Here is a 25,149-nt window from a genome sequence, read left to right as displayed (position 1 = left end):
TGACATTTTTTGTAAGGCAGCCTCGTTTTTTCCAGACTCTTACCAGTCTTAGCAGCTTGTAAAAACAATTATTTACTGCTTTATATAAAGAAATACAATTAATATTATGCAGAATTTAGTTCAGCCTTTTGGTCCGGCCCTCCACTAAATTCTGTTTCTCATGTGGCCCCATGGAAAAAATAATTGCCCAGCCCTGAGCTGGGGGTTCGGGGGGGGCGCTGTAAGCCCCCCGAGAAAATTTTGCAAATTGGTGCTTTTTTTTTTTTTAGGTAGCCTAGTAAACTAGACCCACCCGCCTAGCGGCCAAAAATATTTTTGCCTAGCGAATGGGTCTAGCCTTAGTCTGGTTAACACCAGACCATATCACAAGTGAAATATGGTCTGGAATCCACCTAGTGAATTTCTCGTAGGGGAGGTGTGGTTTACGATTGTCAACGGCCGTTTATCGGACGTTGAGAATGTCTATCATTTGGCGTATACGTAGCCCATGGCCAATCATGGCAGTTGTACCCGGTGACGTAGTTAGAGCGACAAAGAAAGACTAACGCCAAACGCTGTTCTTTTTTTAAAACAAACTTTCGCTCTAAACTATTCAGAACAGTGTCTAAAGCTTGATCGAAAGTTTGGTTCGTATCGCTCGCCGCCATGTTAAATGTGATCCGTAAACAGTCCCAAATAAACTACAAGCTTCCGTCTGTCGAGTAGTACGCGTCACCGTCTTTCCACCCCTCCCCACTCTCTGATTGGCTCCCTAACTCAGGCGAGCCTTTAGACCATAGTTTCCATGCTGTCTTTTCAGATCGGAACGATTGTGCAAAGCAGCATGGGATTTCCCAGGCTAGTCTAGCCTCGCACCATATAAACAAAAACACCCCGGGCATCAAATCGTGCCCGCCAATCACAACGCAAGGTTTTTGTTTGGATTCTTTGGGCGGGCTTTTGCAGGAGTGACGACAAAGCTGCGCGACGCTGGAGAAAGCACAACAGGAAAGATGGCTACGGCTAGAGAACAGCACGCGTTTGACTCCGCTTTGGAATCAGTTTTAGAAGAATTAGACTTGGAGTTTTCGTTGAAACATGAGCAGGAAGAGGCTCTCCGCTCATTCCTTTTCAAGAAGGACGTTTTCGCTGTTTTGACGACCGGCTATGGCAAAAGTCTGATCTACCAGCTGGCTCCGCTCGTAGCCAAAACGATGGGCTAGTTTGTGCAGTACGAAGAATTAATAAACAGCTTTGAAACATTACTTTTTGATTGTTTCTTATTTTCCCGTTATTTTAAATTTAAGGGAAATTATTTCACCAAACACCACTAAATAAAAACTCTCAAAAACAGTTTAAGCAAACCCTTGAAAAACACTTGGAAAAAAAAAAATGTGTATGTGGTACAGACTCCAAACGTGTGGTCATTATCTCCAAACTTCTTAATATCTAGAACCTGTTTATTAATTAATACGCATTTTGAAAAATTATTTATTTCAAGGCCTCCCCCACTGCTTTCTGTCGCTCTGACTACGTCACAGTCACTGTTGCGCTGATTGGTCAGAGCGTTGGCCTATACGCACAGGGACAGTTTGAAAGACAGCGGGTTGTTCCTCCCACCCGCTTCGGAAACGCCTACGGATCGAGGCCAGACTAAATATTCACATTTAGTCTGGCTTGCCAGGCTAGTTTTTAGGGCCATTCTGAGTGAATACAGGTGACTAAAATGAACTGGGACATGTTGGTTTTGGGGGGAGAAAACTGTTGTTTTTTTTTTCCAATTATCTGAAAAATAAAACCAAACCAAAAATCACTCATGATTTTCTCATGAGCGATACTCATAACTCACCACATTCACACAAAGTAAAGACTTCTCTGGTAATCTGTATATAATCAACTTTCAAACAGTGAACATTAATTTCTTAAAGGTCCCATGGCATGAAATTTTCACTTTGAGGTTTTTTAACGTTAAAATGAGTTCCTCTGACCTTCTTAAGTCACCCCAGTGGCTAGAAATTTCATAATGTGTAAACCAAACTATGCCCAACATTTGAGAATGGCGCGTCAAAACGGCGCGTTGATAAACTCTTCCCTTTACTACGTCAGCAAGGGAGATGATCCCCACGCCCCCCCCCCGGATTCCCGCCCAGTTGTAGTGAGGAGACCATAGAGGACACAACAACATGGCATCGCCTAAGCGAGCGAAACATGCAAGTTGCGCTGTACATGGATGTGACAACACAGAAAGGAGTCTGTTTTTACTGCCGACGGGAGAGCCCCTGAAGACGCAGTGGCTTAATTTTATTTACTTCAATAATACGCCGTCGAGTCTACCTAAGACGGTGTATGTTTGTCGGAAGCATTTTCCTGATGAATGTTTCCACAACTTGTGACAGTACAGGGCAGGTTTTGCACATCAACTGTCACTGAAGCCTGGGTCCGTACCAAGCATCCCTGCCGCATCAGCCACAAACACCCAACAAGTAAGTGTATAACTGTTAAGTCGTTTTGCCGTGTTTTAAAATCAGTGCCACGTTAGCCTTGCGATGGCTACATTAGCTGTGCAGCTAACCGCTTCCTGCAGTTAGCCAGGTACTCTGCACTACAAAACCAAAAAGCATGCAGCATGCTCTGTTATAATAGCCAATCAAAACAGTTTTTACAAAGACACCCACATTCTTTTTTTTTTTAAGTCACTCGTTCATTTTATTTGTTTGTTTGTTCAGTAAAAACCCAAACATTTGTTGAATTTATTTTATTTCCTCGCGTCGCACCTTAATGACGTCAGCGCGCGGTATTTTTCCCTTCGCGGTTTGTTCCTTCTCTCTCGCCATAGTAAGACACCCACATCCGCTTGTTCTGACCCACTGGAGGTAGCGTCACAGTGCTGTTAGCCAATCAGATGTCATGAATATTGATAAGACCCGCCCCCACCCTCTACCCTTCCCCGCCTCCTGCTTCTCATTAGCAAAACTACGCACTGGGAAAAGCACTGAAATGGGGCTTTCTCCCAGGCGGCTATATCTACGTGCCGAGGGTTCGTTTCGAGAAAGGCTGCGGATATAACATCCGGAAACCTCCACGAGCCCGTTTAAAGCATCAACAAACCACCATGCCATGGGTCCTTTAACTTTACTACACAAATGCAGATTACATACCATCAATATTTATAGATGACATACTGGAACACTCAATTAGCAAATACTCATAGTTTACTAAACAAACGCAGATTACTGTACATGCCATCGATGCTTATAGAGAACATGCTGGAACACTCAATTTGCAGGTTCCTCTTCCATTGTTGTGAATTTATACAACTGTCATTATTTGATGATTGAGAACGATAGTCTGTTCAGTAGCCACTGACCTTGAAAGATAGCAGACGGACGAGTCTACAGTTTCAACAGGACGGGGTCGAGTGTTCATTCATTTCCCAAGGAAATTGAACAGTGTTTCGTTTCTTTTTGCGAATATATCGTGAAATGCTCGTTGCATATTCGGAACATGGTGGATGACAACCCTGATTTCATGTTTTGAGCGATAGTTTGTGAGGTTACGACACCCCGACAGCCCCTCAATACCTAGTGACATGGGCTGCTCGACATTCCATCGCGGCATCGGTAATTAATTCGCGCATGTGCAGAACGCTCGTCAACAAAGATGGCGGCGCCCATCGACGCAAACTTTGACCATAAATACAGTCAAAATATTGAATCATCAAGCCTCAAATGTATCGAACACCGGCAAAATATCGTGAACCCTTATCGATTCACGCGTTTCGAACCGCATCCATGCTCAAATCGGATGAATCCCATATCAACTGAATAGACTGTCGTAGCCTCGTAGTGCTAAAAACGTAGTGACTACGCACGAATCGTAGTGATTGGCATCTGAGTTAACATTAAAGCAGATACGCAGAGCCATGGCCTCACTTTTTGTTTATAAATGCCTTGAGACCTCAAGAATGGCACAGGAATAGTTTTAAGCGTTAACAATAAATCTAATATAGTCATTTTTACGATTAAAAAAAAAAAAAGTCATTCATATCGGTAGCGGTCTGAGTGAATGACCTTGACATCTGTGACGTCACAGCAGGAAGTCTATCGGCCTCATCGCCATTTCTGCTAGACTTAAACACAGCTGACTGCAACTCCGATCCTCCATTTTGAGCTAATTTATCACCATGCCACATAGACGCGTTGCTGGTAGACTCCCTTTCAGATTTTTCATGATTAGATTAGATAGAACTTTATTGATCCCAAAGGGATCAATAAAGTTCTATCTAATCTAATCATGAAAAATCTGAAAGGGAGTCTACCAGCAACGCGTCTACGTGGCATGGTGATAAATAAAAAGAACTTAGGTTTAGGTCATAAAAAGAATTTTCCTCCTCGACACCCAATTATTTTTGTTTCGTGGACCGAAAGCTACCGAACTCGAATCATTGACTCCTGCTTCACCGTGACCCACATACTACGTCATGCAGGACGTGTTGGGCTTTCCCCGTTCTCACACAGCATTCAAAACAGGACAGAAAAACGGAGGACGCGAATGAACCGTGGAAGCCCGACTACAGTAACGGAAAGCGAGAAGAAAAAGACGTTATGTTATGTACAAAGGAAAGGAAACGCAGGACCCAACTAATAAACATCGGAGCTCAGCGAGCACCTCGGTGTGATCAGCTGTTCGTTTAGCGACAGAATGATGGAACCGTCAGCGCACGCTCAAAGGTAAACTTGTAGATGCGCACGCGCACACACGGACTTCCTCTGTCTGCTTGACTGCGCGAAGCGAGCGATCTCGTGCACATTTGCTTTAATCTGCTCAAATTAAATAACTTCCCAACCACAAAATAGCCTGGTTTTTTTGGGGGGATAATTACAGAAATGAAACATACATCACAATAGGGGTGTTCACACGGCACATGTGTTTTGTTGCGATATATCTTACACCGGTGCAGCCCCACTTGCGTTCACACGGCAGTTTTTGCGACCGTGCTATACGATAGTAATAATGCGGAAATGAAATATGCGCATGCGTGAAAATGTACTTCCTTTTCCCGGTTGCCATGGTATCACCAAGCGCCAGGAAAACAACGTGGATGAAGACACCAGTGTTGCCAGATACTGCTGACGTTTTCCAGCCCAAAATATGTTCAAATCCGCCAAAATGCACTTAAAACCGCCCAATCTGGCAACACTGGAAGACACGCAGCTCTGTTGTTGATATTCGCCATTTTGGAAGCGCAAAATACCAGGATGCAAATTATGCAATGCCCGTATGCAATCAACTCTCCTCCCGCGTAGCGAGTCTACCCCTGTAGCGTTCAGACGCCCCGTTTTATATCGGTGCTGCCCCGCAAACTAGCATTTACTCCGGAGTAAATTTCTTAAACCACCTCCCGAGCAGGGTTAGATTTGCACCGCTATAACTTTGTACCGTGTGAACGCTCTACCGGGGCAGCCCCGGTGCTACACCGGAGTAAAAGTTGCCGTGTGAACAGCCCTAATGACTAAATTTCAGACGGAACTAAATTTCACTGCTTTTATGAAATTGAAAGGCCATCTACGTTTAAGAGTCTCCTGTACCGTCGTAACAAGACAACAGAATTGTAAACGTTTATAGCTTTCAATGGCACTCGCGGCTCCTCGGTATGGCCTGAGACGCTCTGCAGGGGAAGAAAAAAAAAAAAGTGCTAGTAATCAGGAACTTCACATTAATGCTGACTGTGTATATATATATATATATATGAATGAGTGATTCTACGCTTATGGGTACATGAACCTATTTTTAAAAATTCACCTAAAACCATTTCTTTTTTTACCATCAGGTCACAAAACATGTAATCTTTAATGAATGATATGTTAAAAGATAACTTTAATTTTCTGAGATGTAATAAAAACATATTTATATGCCAAAGTCAAGCCTATGAGTTCCAAAATGATGTCTGTTCCATTACTTCTGTTACGATTGTCCATCTCGCGTCTGTTACAAATTAATTACAATCTAGCTATATACCATGTTAATCTTATTGAAAGAATGTGTATGTTTATTCTACTACACATGTTTATTAATTATATTTGCTCAAACATCACCTTCCTATGTTTCAAAAAGTAATTCTACATTGTTAAAATTGAGAATATATATGTCCACAACACTTCTGTTACGTTCTGACTTTGGCATAGAAATTTTTTATTACATCTCAGAAAATTAAAGTTATCTTTTAACATATCATTCATTAAAGATTACATGTTTTGTGACCTGATGGTAAAAAAAGAAATGGTTTTAGGTGAATTTTTAAAAATAAGTTCATGTCCCCATTTCAGTACCCATAAGCGTGGAATCACTCATATATATTTAACCCCCCCCCCTCGCTACATGTTATAAATGCACTCTCAGTCCTCCGGTCTGGTCGCCTGACTCCAGAGCTGTGAAAAGGCACAACTTCCTCATCGACAAAGGCACAGAACACACAACCATCCTGTTTAAAGGGGAACTGAAGTCATTTTTAAACTTGCTTAATTTCTGAATTAACGTGTTATTCAATTACGGTTTCGCTTTTATTAACTATTGCTATTATTAACTATAACTATTATTGTGACTATTGGCGTATTATACGACACTTATCGGCCTTTTCGGTTTTTAGCCGTGTTGAATTTAATTCGTTTGGTCCACAGCAGGCGTCGCTTATCCGCGCGATCTTCAAACGTGAACCGTCAGCGCCGCCATTTTGAAAACTGTTTACACGGCGGCCAGATCGCCAGGTCATTCCAATTTAGATTCATTTCGAGATTTCCCAGCTTCATGAGTGATGGAGATTATTCCATACGACTTCCAACCAGCGTGGAGTAGAGAAGAGTTGGAAAGACGACAGGATAAGGACGAATCCATCGCGCTGGTATTTACGTCATTACTGTCGTATGATTAAGGCCTCGGTCGCAACCGGACGTACGTGCTCCTACGGCTGGTCTACGTGCAAAAAACGCAAGAAACGCACGGAGGGTGCGCGTGTGACGTGCTGATTTTCGAGCCGTGGACTGGCTGCAGAGGTTCTTTGTCATGTCAAACAAACTCAACGGGCGCTTACGTTTTTTTTTTTCAGGTTGCAAGACAAACTTACGGCCAACGCTCGTCTTTCTCCATGAACCAAAAAAAAAAAAAGCAGCGATTTGGGAAACGCCAAAAATCGCACGGCCCAAAAAAAAAATCATCGTACGTCCGGTTGTGACCTAGGCTTAAAACGTGCCGATCAGGCTGCTGATGGGTTTTCAAAAATAATAAACACATGCGTGTATTTTTGTGATAAATCCATATTATACTGAGCGCGTTTCCTACATAATCCTCACTCAGGTTTCGGACAGCGCTACAGAATGGCGTCCACGCTACATATGCCGCTTTTCCACTACAAACGCGGCTGAGTCGGGCTGAGCCGTGCCGTGCTGAGCGGGGCTGTTGGAGTTGCATTTCGACTACAACCGCGCTGAACCGTGCTGGCTGGAAGTGGGTGGACACGTTGGGTGGAGTTAGCGAAAGTGGGTGGACGTCACGTGATGTCGTTAAGCAGCGCAAACAGTGACATCAGTGATCTTTTAAGCGGTAGTCTCACAACCCGGATAGTAAACAATAAACATGGAGGACATGGAGTCGTTAGTGTTGCTGGTCTTGGTGCTGTGGCTTGTTGCCACCGACAACGCGGACAGATACTGGCAAGAGTGTATAGATGAGGCGAGGCGCATAAGGCTTCAGAAATTCTCGTAATTCTTCTCCTTCCGGGTTTGCGGTGTTTACAGATCCCAGCGTGCTCGCGGGGCGTGTGTGGGCGTGTGAGGACACTCCTCCTCACCAATCAGTGCACAAGGGAGTGTCTGCTCACGCCCCCAGCCTCACTCGGCTCGCTTTGGCTCGCTTCAGCCCCACTCCAAAACCGTGCGAGTTTTAGGGGCTAAGCAGGGCTGAAGCGAGCCGAGTCGTGCTGGTTTTTGGTAGTCGAAACGCGAGCCGTGTCGGGCTGAAGTGAGCTGAAGTGAGCTGAAAAAGGGTAGTGGAAAAGGGCCATATGTGAGTAGGGAGTGATTTCGGAGGCAGGGAAAACTTCCGGCTTGATTACGTCAGCATTCGAAAGAGGGCGCGCGCACATCTTTTGACGACGTTGGCAGATGTCGGTCACTTTGATTTCCGCTGTACGTTTTACTTCCGTCCTACGATGTCTCGCACAGGGCTCAACGAATTTCGTTTACGGCTGTTGCTTTGACACATATTACAGAGCATATTAGTGCAGCGGTTAAGAGAATAATTGTTCAAATTATGATAAAAAGTACCAAACTTGGACCGAGTACAGCCCTTGTCTTCCACATAAGGGAGAGCTTCACCAGAAATCTGCATTATTTCAGGGGTAGATTAAGTATTAAATATTGGGTATCGGTTAATATGTTAAACATTATAAAAATCATTTAACACTGTATATAGCCAAATTGGTGGCCTATTTTCCCTTCAAGTAGAAGACCGCTATTGATTAGAGGGATTTTAAGCATGTTTAGCGAAAATAATAGTGGTTCTGCAGCATAAATACTTCAAAATGTACACTTTGAATATACAGAATACTTAACAGTTAAGAATTATACCATATCAGTAACATTTGGCCTACATTATACATGGCTGTTCATCCAATTGTTGCACAATTTATAGCTGTGTAACTTAAAAGTAACAACCCTATGTCTTTTTCATGTATTTCACTCTTTCGAGTATTGTCCTTAAACATTAAACTTTGATTTAAAGCGTTTCAGTTTATTGTTATACTTCTTGATCTCAAATATGATGTTATTCTTAAGGCCTGGTTGAACCATTTTCTGCACAGACTTAGCATAATTATAGAAAATGGTTCAATGCATGTTATTCAGTCATAAACAGATGTATTCAGTTGTAAGTAGTTCTTTTTTCCAGTATAGACATTGAAAGAATGCGATACAAGGCATTCGAGCTCTTCAACTGTGTTTATACTGTTTTGCCAATTCTTTGTACGTCATTATTGTTCTTGCCATCTTAAACTGTAAGTGTTTAACTGTTTTGCGAATAATACTGTATTGTTTGTTATTACGGTTCTTACCATTGCACTGAAAAAAAAAAATACATGCTTTAACATTTAGATTCAAAGTAATGATTGTAAAATGTGAGACAATACCTGCATTATGCAAGCTAGTGTTCCGCTAATTTATCATCGTTACTGTAACTACTGTCAAAGATGATTCGTTGATTACAAACTTGGCATGTACTTTTTCTAGAAACATAGTGGTAGTATCCACTTTGTGAGAATAAATATTATCCTTTGCATTCATAATGATGATGCTTATACATGTTCCAACATGCTTCACTAGTGTACAAGATGTCCTTTGTTAATTCCTTGAATAAAACTTTTGAATGGCAATTAAATAATTGGTGTGCTTACCGTAAAATACCAAATAATAGCCCGGGCGATTATTTGTCTCAATCACGTAAGAGACCCGGCGCGTATTAGAGACTAGGCGGCTATTTGGAACAGGCGATTAATTCCTTCTTCACAAATACCTTCCCCAAAATCTACCTCAAAACGGGGAAAAAATCATTCTCAGATAGGCCTACTTTTAACCAGTATAACTTACAGTTTGTTTAGAGTTAGATTACAGATAGCACGGCGCCGACTTCGGGGAATTTTGAAGACGCAGGATGCATCTTCGCATGGCACAGTCGGGGTGGATAAAGGATAAATCACACACCTTTTCCTGTTAATGACTAGTTAAGCGCATGCTTTACAAAATAATCAAGAAACCACACCATTGTCTGTGCGCAGCACTGTGATTTAATTACTCTGCAAAGTTATGGTCACTTGCTATCACCCTCACCCATGCAGCCTCCGCCCTTTGCGCTTCGCGATGTCTGTCAATCTGAAATTGCATGGAGGGCGCGACGTTGAAGCAACATAATTAGGGTGCGAAGTGTCAAACCAAAGGGTTTTTTCTTATGCTGAAAAATAAGTGACCTGCAGTGGCTACATACTGTCATCTTGCATCACGTTTCTCTCCAAGACGTCTCCCTATTTGGCAGATATGAGCCTATTCCCCGAGTGAGTCAGTACGGTGGCTCGACCCCGTAGAAAACTTAAAGTTCGGATGAAAGTTAGTTGAATAGGTTACTGACTTGTAGGCCTACATGTTGCCTGCCTGACGCGTGCTTCTGCCCAACTTGCACGACAGATTACTTGTTGAAAAGGCCCCTTGGATTAGCTTGGCCGCGAGCAGACTGAAATGCATGTTAGAACGCTCTCACCTTTTTTGTAAAGCATCTTCCAGATCCGAATGGGTAAGGGCAAGTGAAATGGTATAAGGTCTTTAATAAAACTCAGTGTGTGCTTTGACGCATGCATTCGGCAATTTAGGTCGTTTAACAGAAGCAGCAGTCCAACCTTGGAAACCCGCAGTCCTCAATGTCACCACACACGCTGGCTTTCGTTGGGTATACCCAAAGGGGTGGCTAAGACATCTGTCAAAAGTTACGGAGTTGCATTCCTCAAGAAATATTACGGTAGACCAAGATTATAAAACATTGAAATGGCATGTTTATTATCACGTAACAAAATGTTGTAAACAGTATTATAGAAATAATTTCATTCATTCATTCATTCATTCATTCATTCATTCATATTGTTTCGGTAGAAAACTATGCAATGCAAAATCGTTTAAACACCAGAAAACCAGAAAAGTGCTGGGCCTCAAGATTCTAGATAGAACGTTCGGACGCTTTTTTTTTTTTTAGACCCCAGCGAGTATTCGGAACCGGCCTTTATTTGTCACAACACACGCGTACACCCGGCCGTTAAAGGGAACTCGGCGGTTAATTGGAACTCGGCTATTATTTGGTATTTTACAGTAGTTACTTTTTTTCTGAAAGTTTAAAATATTTTTTATTGGTCATTTCTACATTGTCAACACTAAGTATTTACAAAGTACATTTAGCCCTGTTTTTGTTGTTGTCAAAGAGATAGTTACAAAATAAATACACACAATGAATATTTCTTGCTAAAAAACGAGTATCCTAAATAAAACATTGAATCCACCCCCTTAATCTTTTAATTTTTGCTGAAGCTCTCCTTTTTCTGCTTACCAATGGTCTTGGCTATGCATCTGCAAAATTTGGTACTTTTATCACAATTTGAACAATTCTTCCAAATCTTCTCCTTAACCGCTGCACTATATATATATTTCACTCATAGCGGTCAGAAATGCATTCCTATATTTAATAAAATGAAAAAAAAAAAAATTTGCCTTTAGTTTCCCCTTTAACCCTCTCTACAACATCCTGACTCGCCTCGACTTTCTCTTCCGCTCAGTCCTCGGCCCCTGCCCCTTCTCCTTTCAACCTGGGCTTCCACAACCACTTCGTCTCCTTCGAACGTCCCTTTCTTTCTTCGCAAACTCGCGTGAAAATTTCCACAGCAACAGAGAAGGAAAGAAAGAGGAGGAGGGACAGTGCTGCAAAGACCACCTCCTTTTCACTCTCCATCTTTCTCACACAGATTAATTTGTAAGAGAGAGAACGGTAATCGTTCACAGTGAAGGAGGTGGGCTTTGACACCCAGTGCCTTCGTAAACCAGTCAGCCTGAAATGACAAACAATAGCTTTGATTCAGCGTGCATGTGAAGCCCACCCCCGGCGTAAAGCAGAATGAGCATCATTGACAGTAGAGATAATGCAGAAAGAGGAAGCGGGATCAAGATAATTTCGCTCATGCAAAAAAAAAAAAAAGAGGGAACACGCAGCACAGCACTGAACACGATGGAGTTTCAATTCTTCTAAACTGCATGTTCATCTTTTCATAAAGGCAGAGCAAACCAAAACGAGCATTGCAGAAAGAAACGTTACCTGGGATTTGGAGGACTCCTGCAAGCAAGAAGACAAACAAAACAGCCGATTATTAGAGAAACGACCACATCCAGTTATAAAAAGCAAAGAAATAAAAGCAATTAATTACATTTGCCCCTTTTCCACCGAAGCAGTTCCAGGGCTGGTTCGGGGCCAGTGCTTAGTTTGGAACCGGGTTTTCTGTTTCCACTGACAAAGAACTGGCTCTGGGGCCAGAAAAACCGGTTCCAGGCTAGCACCAACTCTCTGCTGGGCCAGAGGAAAGAACCGCTTACGTCAGCGGGAGGGGCGGAGTTGTTAAGACCAACAACAATAACAAGACCGCGAAAGATCGCCATTTTTAAGCGACGAGAAGCAGCAGCTGTACAAACGAAGTCAGCCATTATTATTATTATTATTGTTGTTGCTGCGGCGGCTTCTTCCGTGTTGTTTTTGCTTCGATATTCGCACCAAGGTTTATGCAAACGTAGTGACGTAACTGACGTATACAGCGACGTAACTGACGTGCTTCCCTTAGCACTGTGAGCTATGGAAAAGCAAACTGGTTCTCAGCTGGCTCACAAGTTGAACGAGTTGTGAACCAGCACTGGAACTGATTTGGTGGAAAAGGGGTAATAGAGCTCGACAATAAGCACAACTTTAACTCTTAACAGGTTTAAATATTTTCCGTTTCCGACTGAGAGTACGTCGTGCGCACGTTGTGCGCATTCTGGCTGCCGCTTCTCACCGGAGCTTTTTATTTTATTTTCTCCCTTTTTTTTTTTGTTTGAGTGTTTTTGCCCGCCGGTTGTGGTGTGGCTTCGGACCCAGTTTTGGGCGTCGGTTCCCTCCAGGCCTTGGCTCACTGTGGGTGATGCCTGTGCTCCTCGCTATGGACTGCAGTGAGCTCGTTGCTCATTTTAACATCGTGGCTGTCCGGCGCTCTGTGCTTGGCGACGGCTGCGCAGGCGGTTTGGGACGTACCGGCGCTCTGCGTGGCTTTGTGGATCCATGGCGCGGTGTTCCGACTGATGCTGCCCGGCGGCGGTTGTGCTGGCGGTGTGGGACTCGTCTTCGTGTGCCTTTTGGTGGGACTGTAGCTGCTACACCATTGGAATGACATCCTGACCTCTATTTGGTGGACTTTTTTTTTTTTTCCCCCCTTTTGTTCCCTATAATTGTAAAGCGACCTTGGGTTTTGAGAAAAGTGCTATATAAATTGACATTATTATTAAAATAATAAATACCAGCTCCATTTTCTCAGGACGTTCTTACAAAAAACACCCATGCCCCTTTTCCACCGAAGCAGTTCCAGGGCTGGTTCGGGGCCAGTGCTTAGTTTGGAACCGGGTTTTCTGTTTCCACTGACAAAGAACTGGCTCTGGGGCCAGAAAAACCGGTTCCAGGCTAGCACCAACTCTCTGCTGGGCCAGAGGAAAGAACCACTTACGTCAGCGGGAGGGGCGGAGTTGTTAAGACCAACAACAGTAACAAGACCGCGAAAGATCGCCATTTTTAAGCGACGAGAAGCAGCAGCTGCACAAACGCGAAGTCAGCCATTATTATTATTATTGTTGCTGCTGCTGCTTCTTCCGTGTTGTTTTTGCTTCGATATTCGTGCCAAGGTTTATGCAAACATAGCGACGTAACTGACGTATACAGCAACGTAACTGACGTGGCTTCCCTTAGCACCGTGAGCTATGGAAAAGCAAACTGGTTCTCAGCTGGCTCGCAAGTTGAACGAGTTGTGAACCAGCACCAGCACTGGAACTGATTTGGTGGAAAAGGGGTATCAGTCAGTGTCGGATTACTGGAGGAGTACAGGATGAATACAGTCATGCTGGGCGGTGCAGTAGGCCATTTGCAGGAACTGGTCACGTGTCAGTTTTCCCCATAGCAACAAGCCCGTGGTGGGTAAGCTAACTTGACAACCATAAGAGCTTGACTGGCGACGCGAAGCGATCCATTTCTATAAACGCCGTTTTTACCTTTTTGACTGTCTTTTTTTTTTTTGGACCCGAATTTGTGCGCGCACTTGGGAAAAATTTGTGGTTTTAACTCCTGTCGCAAGTTAAAGCGAATCATTGGCCGTAAAAAAAGTGTGTGTTTTCTGGACTCAAGTTGGTCGCCGCCAAAAGTGCAGGATCTCACGGTGAAAGAAACCTGGACAGGGTGCAAACTACAGCAAGCGAATGATAAAAGGTAGAAAAGGAGAAGTTATAAAAACCTACCTGAGAAACCCGCCATTTCGCACGTGAATCTCTTTCGGCGGCGACCAACTGGAGTCCAAACGGTCGAAAAGGTAAAAACGGCGATTATAGAAATGGATCGCTTCGCATCGCCAGTCGAACTCTTACGGTTGTCAAGGAATGTCAAGTTAGCTTACCCACCACGGGCTTGTTGCTATGGGGAAAACGGACACGTGACCAGTTCCTGTAAATGGCCCATTATATGCAACTCATCAACCTGAGGACGTTCGCAGGAAAAAGCCTGCTTCACCGCAGCACTCCAGCATTGATTATTTTCCCCATCACAAAGCGTTTTATCCTTTAGCGTGTCTAATGCTCAGCTTGAGCTCTTTTACGATAAACACGAAGAAGAAATTCGCTCAGCTCTATCAAACAGTGCAAGATTTAAAAAAGAAAAAAAATTCCACGCTGCACTTGACAGAAAAGCTTCAAAATGACACTAACAGACACGGTGCAAACAAATCTGAGTAAAATCAGTACAAATCATACACCAAAACCCTATTAATTCATAATTAATATTCGCTACAACCCAAAAACGAGTGTATTTATTTATTACAGACCGTGTGGTAGCCTGGAGGCAGAGGAGGCTTGCTAACTGGATAATGCTCGACCGTGTCGATGATGGTCTGCCTCTCGCCACGCTGATTTATTTTCCGAAACCTCCTCCTGGACTGCCGGTGGGACGCCTGCCTCTGAAAATACTCCTCGCTGTCTTCCATATAGTCCACCTGACAGCGAGAGAGACAGGAAATTGCTTAGTAATACCGAAATCCGTCTCAGTCTGCGCACACCAACACATCAGCTCACACGCACGCACATCCTCTTCAGTACAATAACATCCTCTTTTGCTCCCCCACACACACTTACCACAATCATTTCAGAGGCCTCGAGGACGATACACTCGCAGCCTCGCCGTAAACTCCCTGCAGAACGTTTCCCAAAACTGTCACGGGGAGGAGGAAAGGGGGGGAAAAAAAAAGGTTACACACACGCACACACATTTATAAACACAAAAACAAACTGACGGAATGACACACCTGCTGCGTGGAAGGAACATCGATTCCTTAATGAAAACCGAGCCGGAGAGCAAGATGTACCAGCAGGTCCCGATGTCATCAGGGCTAAAACACAAAGAAATGGCCATGAATGACGTCAAATCTCCAGGAGGTCTCGTTATACTGTTATTAAACCACAGCGCTGCTGAAACTTCCAATCTCATCACATCGGCAGAAAAGAGTTTCATTTCATTTCCAACTGCAGCTTCAGCACTCACAGAGAGGTTCAGATGTATGGTCTTGTTTTAAAACAACATTCAAAATGTGCTTCGTGAGCATTTCTATACTAACAACAAGACAAGACACGGACATCGCTATCCCCCGCCACGAGCATTTTACGACGACCTCTTCCAGGGGCGCAGATAGGATTTTTGAACTGGGGGGGACTGAGCTGTCAGCAAATGATTCCATTTTGTGACAATGCATGCATATATATATATATATATATATATATATATATATATATATATATATATATATATATATATATATATATACACACACACATACACATATACACACACATACATACATTATATATATATATATATATATATATATATATATATATATATATATATATACATATACACACACACACACACAACCCCGATTCCAGAAAAGTTGGGACAAAGTAGAAATTGTAAATAAAAACGGACTGCAGTGATGTGGAAGTTTCAAAATTCCATATTTTATTCAGAATAGAACATAGATGACATATCAAATGTTTAAAGTGAGAAAATGTATCATTTAAAGAGAAAAATTAGGTGATTTTAAATTTCATGACAACAACACATCTCAAAAAAGTTGGGACAAGGCCATGTTTACCACTGTGAGACATCCCCTTTTCTCTTTACAACAGTCTGTAAACGTCTGGGGACTGAGGAGACAAGTTGCTCAAGTTTAGGGATAGGAATGTTAACCCACTCTTGTCTAATGTAGGATTCTAGTTGCTCAACTGTCTTAGGTCTTTTTTGTCGCATCTTCCGTTTTATGATGCACCAAATGTTTTCTATGGGTGAAAGATCTGGACTGCAGGCTGGCCAGTTCAGTACCCGGACCCTTCTTCTACGCAGCCATGATGCTGTAATTGATGCAGTATGTGGTTTGGCGTTGTCATGTTGGAAAATGCAAGGTCTTCCCTGAAAGAGACGTCGTCTGGATGGGAGCATATGTTGCTCTAGAACCTGGATATACCTTTCAGCATTGATGGTGTCTTTCCAGATGTGTAAGCTGCCCATGCCACACGCACTAATGCAACCCCATACCATCAGAGATGCAGGCTTCTGAACTGAGCGCTGATAACAACTCGGGTCGTCCTTCTCCTCTTTAGTCCGAATGACATGGCGTCCCTGATTTCCATAAAGAACTTCAAATTTTGATTCATCTGACCACAGAACAGTTTTCCACTTTGCCACAGTCCATTTTAAATGAGCCGTGGCCCAGAGAAGACGTCTGCGCTTCTGGATCATGTTTAGATACGGCTTCTTCTTTGAACTATAGAGTTTTAGCTGGCAACGACGGATGGCACGGTGAATTGTGTTCACAGATAATGTTCTCTGGAAATATTCCTGAGCCCATTTTGTGATTTCCAATACAGAAGCATGCCTGTATGTGATGCAGTGCCGTCTAAGGGCCCAAAGATCACGGGCACCCAGTATGGTTTTCCGGCCTTGACCCTTACGCACAGAGATTCTTCCAGATTCTCTGAATCTTTTGATGATATTATGCACTGTAGATGATGATATGTTCAAACTCTTTGCAACTTTACACTGTCGAACTCCTTTCTGATATTGCTCCACTATTTGTCAGCGCAGAATTAGGGGGATTGGTGATCCTCTTCCCATCTTTACTTCTGAGAGCCGCTGCCACTCCAAGATGCTCTTTTTATACCCAGTCATGTTAATGACCTATTGCCAATTGACCTAATGAGTTGCAATTTGGTCCTCCAGCTGTTCCTTTTTTGTACCTTTAACTTTTCCAGCCTCTTATTGCCCCTGTCCCAACTTTTTTGAGATGTGCTGCTGTCATGAAATTTCAAATGAGCCAATATTTGGCATGAAATTTCAAAATGTCTCACTTTCGACATTTGATATGTTGTCTATGTTCTATTGTGAATACAATATCAGTTTTTGAGATTTGGAAATTATTGCATTCCGTTTTTATTTACAATTTGTACTTTGTCCCAACTTTTTTGTTGAATCTCAATTTCAGTTAACAGTTGCTGCTTACTAAAATAACATTATACATAAAAATAACATGAAAAGATATTCACCTACAGCCTAGAATGCTGTTAGTTTACATTTAGCCTACTTCAGGTAAGTCCAAATTCCTTCTTATTATCATCAGACTAGCTACTCAACATTACAAAACAAGTATTTGTCACATCTGGGAAAGGCAACAGGCAGAGGATATTTACATCTTTTGGTTCTTGAAACAAACGCTGTGATTTTTTTCCCCCTCTTCTGGCTTAATGTGGCAGAAAGGTCACCAGCTCGGTCATTAGACAGTTTTTTATGATCACTATGGTTACTGCGACAGGCAAAGTCCCCAGCTCCCCTTAGGACCCCAGGGTCGAGATTAGGGGTGTGCAAAAATATCGATACGGCGATATATCGCGATACTTTGTCTTCCGATTCAATATCGATACTCAAAATTTGAATATCGATATTTTTTCAAATAATAAATCATGTTTCAGACGGGTTGTAAATCCAGTACGACTTCCGCACCTCCGCTCCGCGAGGTGTCGCTGTGCCGCTCCCTCACTGCAAGGCACTCTTCGTCTTCTCTTTTTTCCCCCGGTGGTTGCAGTGAGGAAAAAAAAAAAAAAACAAGCAAGCATGGCTGTTAACGTAAACCTAGAGACGCCGCCGAACTTTAAGGCAGATGTTTGGAGGCACTTTGGATTCCAAAGGAAAGGAGAAAAAAAAAAAAACAACAGTGAGCCGGACAAAGAGTCCGCAAAACCTGTGCAAAACCGCAAAACTCTGCAAAACCTGTTTCGCTCCAATTAGATATTCAGGTAACACAACAAACTTGCGAACTTACCGTATTGGCTCGAATATAAGACGGTGTTTTTGTTGTAAAAAATAGCTCTTAAAAAGGGGGGGTCGTCTTAAATTCGCGGACTAGACAAAATGCCGCCAAAAACGAAAGTGAAAGTGAGGACAGTGAGGGTGAGCAAAGTGAGGCTGCGGATCTCTGTGCTGAGTAGCTGTAATTTAGCAAACTACCCTTTCCATTGTTTCAGTTGTTTATTATTGTAAACCTTAATGTATTGTTTAATGCATTATTTAAAGCATTTGCACTGTTCTGCAAATTTATTCCATATACCCGTAGGCTATGGGAAGTTATGCAGTGACATTCTGAGTTTATGAACTTTCAATCTAAACCTGACAAATTTGTTGAATTAATGCAATTTCAATGTTTTAATTTGGCTTGTCTAGTAGCCTGCAGTTTAGCCTCTTTTTTTACTTCTATGAAAAGTGTTCACGGAAATGAGACTGAAATGACCTCTATTTAAATGTGAAAAACAAAAGCCTCTAATTTTAAACAGAATTTTGAAATAAATACGAGTTATATGAATGAACATTTGGTCTTCAAAAAACTTTTTCCCCAAAGATGAACTTGGAAAAGGGGGGGTCGTCTTATGGCCCTTTTCCACTACCCTTTTTCAGCTCACTTCAGCTCGCTTCAGCCCGACACGGCTCGCGTTTCGACGACCAAAAACCAGCACGACTCAGCTCGCTTCAGCCCTGCTTAGCCCCTAAAACTCACACCGTTTTGGAGTGGGGCTGAAGCGAGCCAAACCGTGCCGAGTGAGGCTGGGGGCGTGAGCAGACACTCCCCTGTGCACTGATTGGTGAGGAGGAGTGTCCTCACATGCCCACACACGCCCCGCGAGCGCGCTGGGATCTGTAGACACCGTAAACCCGGAAGGAGAAGAATTACGAATTACGAGAATTTCTGAAGCCTTATGCACCTCGCCTCATCTATACGCTCTTGCCAGTATCTGTAAGCGTTGTCGGTGACAACAAGCCACAGCACCAAGACCAGCAACACTAACGACTCCATGTCCTCCATGTTTATTGTTTACTATCCGGGTCGTGAGACTACCACTTAAAAGATCACTGATGTCACTGTTTGCGCTGCTTAACGACATCACCTGACGTCCACCCACTTTCGCTAACTCCACCCAACGTGTCCACCCACTTCCAGCCAGCACGGTTCAGCGCGGTTGTAGTCGAAATGCAACTCCAACAGCCCCACTCAGCTCGACTCAGCCGCGTTTGTAGTGGAAAAGCGGCATTACATTCAGGGTCGTCTTATATTCGGGCCAATACGGTACTTAGCACGACACCGCCCCGACATATTAGCTCAGCCGGAGCCGCTGAACCCCGACCCGAAGCAAACTACACTGGACAGCGCCAAAGTCCTCCCGTCTACTTCAGTGATGTGTGACTTACTGTAACTGTGAACTTAATTTTGTCATTTAAGGCCAAAGGCAAGAAGCTGCACTTTATCTAGCATTTTCAATTTTAGTGTGTGTGAGACACTGTATTTTATTTTGAGTATTTACTCAAAGTTCAGAAGAAACGTGATTCACTGAGGTTTCAGTTCAGTTTCAGTGTGTGGACGCTGACCCACACTGCACTGCGTTTCATAATTGTGCTCAGGGAGACTAAGATGCACACTGCACTTTTCAATGTGTTTCAGACAGTGTGCTGTTCCTGCAAAATAAGCACAAGTTAAATGTTCTCCGGTATATGTTCTCAAGTTTACAAAGAACAAATTGATATTAGTGTTAGCACTGAAATGTATGTGCAGTCTGCGGTGCAAGTTTTAAGTTTTCATAAAACAATTTGATTCTGCTTGTTAAGCAGCACTGATGTGTCCATGCTTACAGAAAAGTTGATAATACTAGCACAGAAATGGGAATTTTCTGTATGTTGTAGTGAAGCAACTCTTGGTTTTGCCAGCAGTGGAATAGAGACAAATATATGTCTGGCAAGAGTGTGTAGTTATGTATGTGAAATGTAATTTTACAGTGGTCAATAAATTCTGATTTTCTTCAGTGACACATATCGTGATGTGGTTGAAATTTCTTCCAGGGGGCGTCGTGGCTCAGGTGGTTAAGGCGCCATACCATGAATGCGGGCGACCCGGGTTCGATTCCGGCCCGAGGTCATTTCCCGATCCCTTCCCGTCTCTCTCTCTCCCGCTCATTTCCTGTCTCTACACTGTCCTATCCAATAAAGGTGCAAAAAGCCCAAAAAAAAAAATCTTTAAAAAAAAAAAAATTTCTTCCAATATATCGATTATCGCAGAATCACTGTACCGTAGGGGTGGGCGATATGTATCGTCTGCGATGTCATCGTGAATGCTGTTTTGACGATGTGTAATTTTGCATTATCGAGTTTTTTTAATTAAGCCGCCAAAAATCAATACAGAGCGGAGCAGACCCTTGAATTGCTTTTTTTTTGGGGGGGGGCACACATTTTATACGCCAAACCAGGGCAACACAACTGTTTCTAGCAACCCAGGAGAGCAGCACAGACGTGACGAGTTAAATATTCTAAGAAACCTATAAAGCAACCAAAACAACTTTCTAAAATGTATCAAACATTGCTCAGCATATTAAAAGTTTTTTTTTTTTTGCTCCGCTGGCCTCACAACGCACAAAGCTGATTTCGGGTATCTACCGGAAGATGTCGTGATATGATCCCGTCCAGCAATAAAATGTGATTGGCTGAGACAGCTGCTGATTTACCCAGATACCATCTGAAGAAAAAATGCGATTGGTCGGTTGGTTCATTCCATGTCATTAACCCATTGGTTCCCAAGAAATATTAGTCCACGTTTATAGCAATGATCCAGAAATTATTACTAGTGTTTCTGTACTCACGGATCATAATGAATGAACCGATCAGCCGATTTCGAATAGTTTCAATACATTTTAAATTGAGCACATTTTTCTTTATTATTGTTATACTGAAAAACTTTGACTTGTAGTTTACAGTTTTTTTTTGAGGGGAAAAAAAAAAAAAACAAAGAAGAAGAAGCTGTGACGGGCTCCTATCAGGCCAAGTGCGGTCACTCGCCGGCCACTTTCAGGCATCTTTTTCGGATTAGTGAGACCAGACCCTCTGAACATGAATGGGGAGATATCAATACTGGACTCTGTGAAAACTAACGGTCGCGAAGAGCATATGATTGAAATCGCCATGAAAAGTTGATTATACTTGAGTGTTAGGTTGGTTCTCATGACTCAGAAAAAGCTTTAAAATCCACTTTTCTCGTGGATTATTTAGACACTGCGCAGGCGCAGTACTTCTATAACGGCAGGAGAGGGACAGCGGAGCACGAAGCTGCAAGATGATTGGAAAGCTGTTGGTTCAGATCGACATATGATTGGTTGTTGGCAGCGGAACGGGCGGGATATTTGCAGACCCGTACTGCCGTCAGAGACGGTTGATTAGAATGTTTGCTGCCGTTACGAACTGTCAATTGAATTATTCATTTTTATTAATTTAAAGTTAAGAAAATAAATATGGCTTTTCCTTAAATACTTGTCACTGCAATGATTCTTTTGGTCATTGTAATTATTGTAATCTTTAAGCAAGTGTTTTTTTTTTTAAATATCGTCAAAATATCGTTATCGTTAAAATCCTAAAAAATAGAGATATTATTTTTTGCCCATATCGCCCACCCCTACTGTACCGTGATATTATCGTTATCGTGGGCAAAATTTCGCCATAGTATCGTATCGTGAGGTATCTGGTGATACCCAGCCCTAGTCGAGATGGTGCGTTACATTTACATTGGAAGTCAGAACTTGGAGCTCCGAGCAACATAACCTCAGAACTGAGCGCTTCCCAGTTTAAAAACTGGGACATCATGGAACATGGAATTCGAAAAAAAATGGCCAGTTAATGAAATGAAACGAAAACCCCAACGTTTATGCTGGGAGATGCTGGATTTCAATGCTTTTCCGACTTCAAACTTCCAACTTACGAGTAAACTGAACGCACCATTAGTCGCAGCAGAAACACTGCTGCTATCAAATGGATGAGCTGTGCAGCGTTATTAACCGAGAATTACGCGGAAAATGAACACCTTGCTTTCCCAACTCTGCAAGGATCTGCTCCAGCCGACACCGATTCAAGAAGGGGAAAATGTGGATTGCATTCGGAGGCCGATAGCACATTTTATTTTTCTCAATCATGATGACTGTCTGACCCGCCCTCAACATGTAGGCTATTTTCCCACAGCGCTGCCTCAGATCAGCTCAGTTCTCACGGTCAGCGACAGTGTATATTAGCTACAATGAGCAAGAAGCAGCAAACGTCCTTAGAAAGTTTCTTTGGTTTGGCTAAGGGTGAAAAGAGGTCCAGCATCGATGACAATAATGATCCCGGAAGCAACCCAAAGAAAAAGAAGGGATCTTTCAATAGGAGATATGATGATTCCTACCTAAAATTCGGCTTTACACAGACCGGTGACTCGCATGCTCCTAATCCGTTGTGTGTGGTGTGCGGGGACAAGCTGTCGAATGAGTCTATGAAGCCATCAGAGCTCATTCGACACCTTGAAACTAAACACCCCACACTTAAAAATAAACCTCTTGAATTCTTTGAGCGCAAAAAGCAAGAGCAAGATTCACAAAAACTCATGCTAAAGACAACTACTTCTGTGAACGTGGCTTTGCTAAGAGCCTCGTACAGAGTGGCGTGTCAAATAGCTAAGTCAAAGAAACCATTCACTATTGGAGAAGAGCTAATTCTGCCTTCTGCCCAAGACATGTGCGACGAAGTGCTTGGGGAGGCAGCAGCCAAAAAGATAGGCTCGGTACCTCTTTCTGCCAGTACTGTGCAGAGGCGCATTAATGATATAGTGGAGGATATTGAGGCGCAGTTGTTGCAGAGGCTAAAAGGGTCGCCGTGGTTTGCAATTCAGGTAGACGAGTCCACTGATGTGGAAAACAGGGCAATACTTCTCGTTTTCGTGCGGTACATTTTTGAGGAGGATCTGTTGTGTGTGCTCTCCCTTCCAACAAACACCACAGGTGCAGAGTTGTTTCGGGCGCTGGATGGTTACGTGTCAGGGAAGTTAGACTGGTCCTTCTGCATCGGTGTATGTACTGATGGGGCTGCGGCGATGACTGGGCGGCTGTCTGGTTTCACTGCGAGGCTGAGCGAGGTTGCACCTGACTGCGAACACACACACCGTGTCATTCACAGAGAAATGCTGGCCAGCCGTAAATTGTCACCGGAGTTGAATGCTGTATTGAACGATGTCGTTAAAATGGTCAACTTCATCAAAGCACACGCACTCAACACCCGGTTGTTTGAGCAGCTCTGCGAAGAAATGAATGCAGAGCACAAACGCCTTCTCTTGCACGCAGAGGTCAGGTGGCTGTCGAGGGGGAAGTCACTGGCCAGAGTGTTCGAGTTGAGAGAGCCTCTGCAGGCATTTCTGGCAGGAAAACAGTCTGATCTGGCTGCGCATTTCAGTGATGAACACTGGGTGTCAAAACTCGCCTACCTCTGTGACATTTTTGCTTTGCTTAATGAGCTCAACCTGACACTTCAGGGGAGAATGACGACTGTCTTTAAAGTAGCAGACAAAGTCGCTGCATTTAAAGCAAAGCTGGATCAGTGGGGGCGTTGCGTAGACAAGGGTGTATTTGACATGTTTCATTTATTAGTGGGGCTATTGGGGGAAACGGAGCCAGCGCCAGCTCTATCACAGTTGGTTCGTGACCACCTCGTTGGGCTGTCGAAAGAATTCGACCGCTACTTCCCAGCCTCCCGAGATCCGCGTGATAAGAATGAATGGATCCGCAATCCATTTGCAAGAATTCCTGACCACCTGTCCGTTCAGGAGGAAGCGCAGCTGATTGAGCTGGCAAATGACGGTGGTCTTAAGACTAAATTTGACCAAACAAACTCTCCGCCTGCGTTCTGGGTAAACGGCAAACGGGAATATCCGGAAATAGCCGTAAAAGCGCTCAAAACGTTGCTGCCCTTCCCAACTACTTATCTTTGCGAGGCCGGGTTTTCCGCAATGACAGTGACCAAAACAAAACTGAGAAACCGATTGGATATTTCAAATACATTAAGAGTGTCACTGTCCAACATCACCCCCAGATGGGACATTCTAGCTGCAGGGAAACAAGCACAGGGCTCACATTAAAATTTAATCGGCTTATGCCATAATAAAATTAGGCCTTTAATTTGTTTCAGCACCTATTCCTATTGTGTTGTGCATGTTGTTTTCATGTTCCTAGTTCAATTTTGTCGTTCAAGTTTATGTTCCTGATTCAGTTTTACTTACTGTTCATAGCTGAAGTTCGCTACTTTTAACGCATGCACAACACCAGATATGGAACCAAAACGATCACCAAAATTGTCCTCCAATTCAAATAATCAATTATTCTAATTTGTAAAAGCGTCAGCTAAATGCATTCTCCCAGTGTCTGCTAAACGTAGACACCCCGCCCCCCAGCTCGCGCGTGTGAGACCACGCCCTCCCCCCCACACACACACCGGGCTGCAGCAAAACAATGCTGAACCAAACCGGTCCCTAGTGCTGAAAAGGTTGGGGACCCCTGCTTTACTGCATGTTTGATTTTACTTTTTTAAAAAATGCTGCAGGCAGCTCCCTACACTTGGTTTGTTATGCCGCTTTTCCACTACAAACGCGGCTGAGTCGGGCTGAGCCGTGCCGTGCTGAGTCGAGCTGAGTCGAGCTGTTGGAGTTGCATTTCGACTACAACCGCGCTGAACCGTGCTGGCTGGAAGTGGGTGGACACATTGGGTGGAGTTAGCGAAAGTGGGTGGACGTCAGGTGATGTCGTTAAGCAGCGCAAACAGTGACATCAGTGAGCTTTTAAGCGGTAGTCTCACGACCCGGATAGTAAACAATAAACATGGAGGACATGGAGTCGTTAGTGTTGCTGGTCTTGGTGCTGTGGCTTGTTGTCACCGACAACG

The 25,149-nt window shown here is 43.4% G+C and overlaps 1 protein-coding gene across 1 annotated transcript in view; it reads right to left on the bottom strand.

Moving 5' to 3' along the window:
• rapgef2a (Rap guanine nucleotide exchange factor 2a) overlaps positions 1-25,149 on the bottom strand; it is a 149,972-nt gene that overhangs the window by 66,717 nt on the left and 58,106 nt on the right. Inside the window, exons 4-7 of the mRNA XM_060916582.1 lie at positions 15,137-15,220; positions 14,967-15,042; positions 14,660-14,827; positions 11,872-11,889 (exon numbers count right to left, since the gene is read on the bottom strand). Coding sequence (XP_060772565.1) covers positions 11,872-11,889; positions 14,660-14,827; positions 14,967-15,042; positions 15,137-15,220 — 346 coding nt within the window. The remainder of the gene's footprint in view (positions 1-11,871; positions 11,890-14,659; positions 14,828-14,966; positions 15,043-15,136; positions 15,221-25,149) is intronic.

This window comes from Neoarius graeffei, chromosome 3 (genome assembly GCF_027579695.1).
Source record: "Neoarius graeffei isolate fNeoGra1 chromosome 3, fNeoGra1.pri, whole genome shotgun sequence".
Lineage (NCBI taxonomy): Eukaryota > Metazoa > Chordata > Actinopteri > Siluriformes > Ariidae > Neoarius > Neoarius graeffei.
Note: the sequence above shows the minus strand (reverse complement) of the source record. Positions and strands in the feature narration are given on the sequence as shown.